The sequence below is a fragment of the Condylura cristata genome, unplaced genomic scaffold, assembly GCF_000260355.1.
Source record: "Condylura cristata isolate star-nosed mole 26May11 unplaced genomic scaffold, ConCri1.0 scaffold00014, whole genome shotgun sequence".
Taxonomy (NCBI): Eukaryota; Metazoa; Chordata; class Mammalia; order Eulipotyphla; family Talpidae; genus Condylura; species Condylura cristata.
In genome coordinates, this window is record NW_004567115.1 from 27,129,846 (window position 1) to 27,137,243 (window position 7,398).

At 36.0% G+C, this 7,398-nt stretch overlaps 1 protein-coding gene across 1 annotated transcript in view; it reads left to right on the forward strand.

Annotated features, from left to right (window-relative positions):
- Positions 1-1,000: 1,000 nt before the first annotated feature.
- Positions 1,001-7,398, forward strand: part of FNTA (farnesyltransferase, CAAX box, alpha) — a 22,341-nt gene continuing 15,943 nt past the window's right edge. The window contains exons 1-2 of the mRNA XM_004682477.2: positions 1,001-1,211; positions 3,342-3,452. Coding sequence (XP_004682534.1) covers positions 1,015-1,211; positions 3,342-3,452 — 308 coding nt within the window. The 5' untranslated portion in view covers positions 1,001-1,014. The remainder of the gene's footprint in view (positions 1,212-3,341; positions 3,453-7,398) is intronic.

The window sequence follows — 7,398 nt, forward strand, 5'->3', positions numbered from 1 at the left end:
GAAAGGTTCAGTCCCCTTTTGAAAATGACTGCACTAATTTAATATTCCATAAACTACTTTCTTAAGTGTACGATTTCATCATTCTTAAGCTTGTGATGAATCCATCAAAAAGATCAAATACACATCTGTCACCCCAAAAAGCTTTTTCTTGAATTCTTTGCAATTCTTGTGCACCCTCTCATCTCCTCTTTTCCCATTACCATTTCTAGAGAACCACTCCCCTACAGATGGGCAAGTAAATGATTTTTAGGAAATATGGAAAGGCCCTGAGAGGAATGGGTGAGGGATAAGTTTGATTAAAATTGTGGGGTCCACTTCTCTCAAAATTTCCGGGGATTGTATTTATGATGAATGAGTTCCTTTTGGAAGGAACCTTAGACAAGTGCCGACACTTCAGTATACTATAGCTGCAATTGTAGGGTGGCATAGTCAGCGACACTTGCCTACAATATTAATCCCACGACTGCATACTCCATAGCCCTGAGCAAGTTTGACATGTTATCAATAAACATTTGTTAAATGTTTACCGTTCACAATAAACACATGCTACATAATTGGAACTTTAATCAGAGAAAACAACCCAGAATTCCTTTAAGTCTGCGCTTTAAACTCAGCATCCATTCCAAAAAAGGGGGAAAATGTACAACATAAGGCTCTTAAAAGGTTAGTTTAGTCTGGTAGTTAGCGCCCTGAAGATGGCCAGAGGAAGAAGGGGTTGGGCCTTGAGTTGTAGGTCAGCTGCCCCCGGTACACAGGAGGTGCCAACTTCCCTACTAAGGCGATCTTGTAACACTGCGATCTTGTGAGCAAGCTGGACCCCTGGTAAGATTGGGTTGCACTAGCCAGTGAAGGAGCGTTTACGCAGCGTGCGTAGTTCAGGACGCAGCCTGGGTCTCTCTGGCCCGCGACTCTATGGTAGGAAAGCGAGAAAACCGGAAGCGGGTGGCTACTGGGGGCAGGGAGCGAGGGGCGTGGCGCTGGAGGGGCGGGGCCTCCGCTGCGGACCTGGGCGAGATGGCGGCTACCGAGGGGGTCGGGGAGGCTGCAGCGCAGGGCAGCGAGGCTGGTCAGCCGGAGTCGCCGCCGCCCCAGCCGCACCCACCGCCGTCCCAGCAGCTTCAGGAAGAAGAGATGGCCGAGGCCGGAGAGGTGGCGTCCCCAATGGACGACGGATTTCTGAGTCTGGACTCGCCCACCTATGTCCTGTACAGGTAACGCCCACAGCAGGGCCGCCCCGCTGAGGCCCCTCACCCCAAAGCTGGAGCTCCCGCGGGACGGCGGCCGGCGACCCGCGTCTCGGGCCTCAGCAGGTCTGGCAGAAGTTTCTGCGGCCTCGCTAGCCCGGCCGACTGCTGGGTCGGGCCCCCTCGGTGCCCTCGCGTTGCTGTAGAGTTGCTGCTTCCCGGAACCGGTGCTGTCACCGAGAGGCAGAAATGAGGTTGGACCCCAAGCAGCTTAGGAACTACCGAGCCCCGGGCAGCGCTGTTTCTTGGGCTGTTCAGTTGATTCAGGAGATCTCCCGCTCTCTCCCATGCTTCCACTGTGCTAGCCTGCTAATAAATCCCACGGCATACCAGACGTATAGGTGGAGTTTTGATAGCCTTGGCAGGAAGTAATTATTTAAATAAAGTCCAGATTTGAGCAATTTTTTAAATCAAATTTTATTGCTATACTCTTCGTTAATTTGCACACTTTCAAAAGGAAGTATAAGGACCTTTCACAGTTTGTTCTGCTGAAATGGAGAGAGCTAGTAGAAGATCTTTAAGGACTGGGACATTTTAAATTAATATGTTAATGCCTTAGCATCTATCAGGCACCTCTTGCAAGGATGAAACAGTATTTGCTCCTTAAACTCTCTTACACATCCTATCTTCTGGTACGTAAATACATGTGATAGATGTTGCTGTAACTTTCTTGACTTTTCTCCTTTCACTTTGTCCCATCCCCTCAGTTCTTCACTTTCTGATAGTAATTCTGATTCTCAGCCGAATCAGAACTTGCAGAGACTGTTGAGAAGTTCTATGTCCTGTTCTAGTCTTCTAAAGGCTTATTTGCCTTCTGTGAATGAGTGAAAATCACTATCTAGATTTTGTCCTGTTCTAGCCTTCTAAAGGCTATTTGCCTTCTGTGAATGAGTGAAAATCACTATCTAGATTTTGTTACTGGATAAAGGTTTACAGATTTAAATTGGTTGTGATGGCCTGTGAACCCTCAAACCTCCTTCCTGAGTTGTAAGATAACTCAGATTTTTCGCTTAACTATGTCTGATTTCCCCATGACTACATGACAGCCTTACCTTTTTCATGCTACTACCCCCGTTCTAGGTCTCAAATTTCAGCTAATTGTTTTCCCCTTTCTCCTATATAGTGTACACAATTTCAAGATTGTCTGAATACCAAAGAATCTCTGCTGTGAATACTGGTCAGAATAGAAAACTAAAGAGTGAGAGGGAAAATCTTTAAGTAAATGAGTAATTAAAATAAATCTGATCTCACCGGGCAATTCATAACAAAATGTTTTTAGAAGGCCATTGTAATATTATTTTAGCATTGATATTAATTGGTATCATTGAATGCTTCCTATATGAATTTATTATATGTTGTATAATACATATAAATACATATTTAAGCATAATACTATGTTTACTAAATGCTATTATATATGTATTAGTATATAAGTAGTGTATTTACTATATCTTATATGCTTACACTTAGGTACTTATGTACAATTTAAGTGCTTAACATGTTATTTCATTTAATCCTTTGAACAGTCTTTTAAGATTGGTTGGTAACACTATCATCTCCATTTTACAAATGAAGAAATTGAGGTCCAGAGAGGTTCACTAACTCTCAAGGTCACCCAGTAAGTGGTAGAGCCAGTATTCCAACTCAGACAGTTGTCATAGTCCAGATCCAGGTGGATCACCATTCAATATATAGCAAATTAATAATATTAGCTTTGGTTTTAAAGTGTTATTTCTTAATAAGTTTTTATTTAAAACTCTTTAATGCTAACTGGCTCCAGACTTATTATTATTACACCAGTAAACTGATGATTTCTAATTGATTTTAATTTATTAACTAATTTAACTGGAAGATTATTCATTTAATCTTTAAAAGTTTAATATGTAGAACAAAATGGTAAAACTTGATCATGAAAATACAGATATGTTTACATACAGATATTAATAAGTGACTAGTATTAGTCTAATTATTGTCATTTTAAAAAATACCAGAGTTCTTTTTTTCTTATGTATTTGAATAGGATTACTGAATCATTCATACACATATGTATATCAATATGTGTGTGTGTGTATATACATTTATATTTTTCGCCCCCAGGGATAGAGCAGAATGGGCTGATATAGATCCAGTGCCGCAGAATGATGGCCCAAATCCAGTGGTCCAGATCATTTATAGTGAAAAATGTAAGTTAATTTTTATTCAGCAAAGGTCTGTAAGTCAAATTTAGTAGTAGAGTTGAAATTCACAACTGTGAGGCAAGATGGATAACAGATTTTTGTCTAGTAAAGATCTGAATGACTTAAAATAAGTGAATTTTTTTTGTGATTTATTTTCATGGTTGAAAGTTTTCTTTGTTCAAAGAATGGATATATTCTAAGTATGAGTAATGAGTGTTACATTATAATACACAACAGATACTATTTGATTTAGTTAATTTACATGTTAAATGCAATATCAGTGAGTTAATGTTATTTAAAATATATTTTGGTATTTTGGTTAATGAAAAATGAACATTTTGAAATGTATTTTGGCAGTGGTGTTAGGATCAGTTGGAATACATTTACTGACACTAAAATGAATGGATTCTTTTCTTTGACAAAGTATCATTCTTTCATAATGAATGTGAAAATGCTTTGTAAATTGAAGGTCATGCAAATGTTAATTGTTAGTTGTTCTTCTAGGAAAGAATAAAAGAATAAAGTGGAATGTTTGTGTTATAGCTCTGTGTGTGTGCGTGCACGCATGTGTGTATTTCTTTCCATTAGGATTTTATTATCCAAGACCATTACTTTTTATAAAGCAGTTATTGTTTTCTCTGATTATAAAATAATGCCAAGAAATGCTTGAAAAGGGAAAATAATTTTGTAGGGATTTGCCTATTAAATATGAAAATGGATCTGGTACAGAAATAGATTAATAAGGAATTTAACATTTTTTCATCAGTATAACTGAGAACTTAATTTTAAAAAGCAAATGCTTAAGCAGACAGTTCACCTCTGTATGAAAAAGAGATGGATGGAATAAATAAGTTTTGTAGTGACTGACTATGCATTTGGATATAATCAGAATTATATTCCCATTTCATAGCTTGCACGAAAAGAAATTACAAATGAAATAAAGTTCTAAAGCCAAACTGTACACATGCTCGGAGCAAATGTAAAAATAGTTTTTCATCCTTGAAGCAAAGAAGGATTAGGCAAGCTATAAAGCTGACAATTAAGAAAAATATCAGAAGTAAAACTTCTGATATAAAAAGGCAAAGTTTCCTTACTTTAAGACATACTATATGTAGAGAGAATTCTCAAATAATAGAAATATCTGTGAAGTGATATTAACTTTACTAATGATCAAATTCATAAAATACTTATAACAAATAAGTTGGAGAAAGTGACAAAATCCATGTTTCTCTCGGGATTAAAAATAATGTAGTAAAACCTTTTTTGCAGAATCAGAGAAATCAACATTTTAAATTATATCCATCATGATCAGAAGCTACAAAGGAATAGAGAAATAAGACCTATTGATCAAAGATTAATAGATTAATGTGTCAAATTTATAATGCATGCAATAGATAACAAGAGGAAAAAGTGAAAAGGCTAGTAATTATGCAGAAGAAGATACCACATAACAGAAGAATGTTACTCAGGAAGTTGTAAGGAATTCTTACAGAAGGTTAAAGAATCATACACACTAGTCAAAAATATACAAAGCCAATTCACAGAAGAGAAACTTCCTTTGACCATTAAATAGAAGGGACATTCCATCATCATTAGGAATGAAAGATGTTGCCATTTTCCACCCATGAATTAAACAGCAGAAATTTTAAAACTGCCTTATGAGTTAGGGTTTAGCACATATGATCAGATTCATACATTTCATAAATTTAGGCATTTTGGGATTATGTCTGGTAAAACTGGGACATGTTCACATATCTTAAAACCTTGAATTGCTGCTTCTCATGATACTTTCTGGGTTCTCTCTGGCATATGGGATCAGAGAAATGTGCTAGGAGGTTAAGCAGTAGAGTTCAGAGCCACAGAACCTGGTTCAAATTCTAATCTCACCATTTTATTAACTATAATCTTGGATAAATTATTTAATCTCTGTATTTCTGCTCCCTCTTGCATAATTGAGTGAATTATAACATAAAATAAGAGGATAGTGTCTGACTCACAGTAAGTATTGTATGTGTTACTGTTACAACTTTCAGCATTTTTGAAAAAACAAAATTAGGAAATACCTCTAATGTCCATGTTATAGGGAATGGATAAATAAAATGTGTCCTTGTCAGAATTAAACATTGTATACGCATTTAGAGGCTCTAGATCTGTTAATATGGACAGATCTCAAATGATGTTGAGAGAAAAAAGGCATGTAGAAACAGAAGGTGGCAGAATATTGAATTTATAATTTTAAGTTAAAGAATATTTTAATAAGATACTATAGAAGAAGCTAATGAATGTCAAATTCTATTTATATAACCCCAGATTCATTTGTGATCCTATGAATTCGAAATCTATAGCTCTAAGGCTGATCATTTCTATTTTTATAATTATGTTCTTCAAGAAAAAGAATTGATATGTAAATTATACCACTTTATGGAATAGTGAAAGAAGAGTATTATAAATGTGTGTATACTGACACAAAAGGACATACCACTGAAAATGAAAATACCAAAATAAAAAGCAGTATGAATAATATGTATATCTAAGCACACATACACTCATATGTGTCCTGATCTGTACCAAGGCTGTCAACTACATCAGTACTAGAAAAGTATGTGCTTAAAAAAAGTAGCATATCCACATAAATTTTTAGTCATGCAGTATTTAAGCTACTTAACATATAAGGTTTTTTTGTGTGATAGTCTATTTTATATTTTAGGTCATCTGTTCTCTTCATTAATCTGCGCGTAAGGAAGGCATTTTGGTTGTAGTGTCTACTAGCTCACTGTGATTAGCAGCACAGTGGGGTCAGGCTAGATTTGAGTTTATCTTGTCTTCACGGTTCATTGGACTATTGTGAAATTTTAATCTGAGTCTTGTTTTCTTTTGTGAAAAATGAAATGGAACAAGTTAACAGTTATAATCATCTAACTTTTCACTTAAGAGATTGACAAAGATAAGAAATTTTGATGATATGTCAGCGGCGATGTGGAAAAAGGTGTCTTGATATTTCTTCTAGGGATTGTATATTGATCTTTTTTTGAAAGGATAATTTGGCAGTGCCTTTCAGCAGCCACCGTGTGTATGATCTCGATCAGTAATTCCACTTGTAGGAATGTATCCTAGAGATAGACTGTGTTTCTGTGTGTGCACCAAAGCTTACGGTAATGCTCAGGTCAGCAAAAGAATGAAAACAGTTTGAACATTAATTCTTAGGAGATGAGTCAAAGTCAGAGTACCCATACGTTAAATGCTAGGCACCTATTTGAAAAAATGTGGTAAACTTTGTCTTCTTTCCAAACCTTTTCCTCATGCTAATATATTCACAAATACCTATGTATTTTACCTAAACAGCATGCTGCTTTGTACTTTATTTTTTCACTTAATGTATTAAATCATTTGTTCCATATTAGTATATAACTATGCTTGTTTTTTATATATACACATACACACATACATACATACACACATATGCATAGTATTAGCTGCCTAGAATGTCATCATGTGGGCGGACCAAAGTGCACTTACCCCATTCTTACTAATAAAAATTTCTGTTTTTTTCCAGTTGTTTGTTTGTTTATTATATATCCAAACACTGCAGTAAATTTCCTTGGATGCTTTCGGCATGTATGAATGTGTATTTTTGAGAAAGCTTAATGGAACTGTGTTGGTTTAAAAGTATGTGGAGTTTTGTTTTTAGTAGCTATTACCAAATGGTTTTCTGTAGAGGTTTGCACTAGTATGAGTGAAAAAAGCAAAGCATGGTATAGAATGGACAGATGGAATTTGAACACACATTGGTGTGCACAGAATATTATGCAGTTATATGTATATTAATGTAAATGTATAGAGTAGTGCTTGTTTCTGGGGAGGAGTGAGAACTAGTGGAATGGGAATTTAGTATATACCTCTTTATACTTTTCTAAATTTTCTACCACTGTCTATCACTTTTCCAATTCAAAAACTCATCAAAATAAAAATTGAGAAAA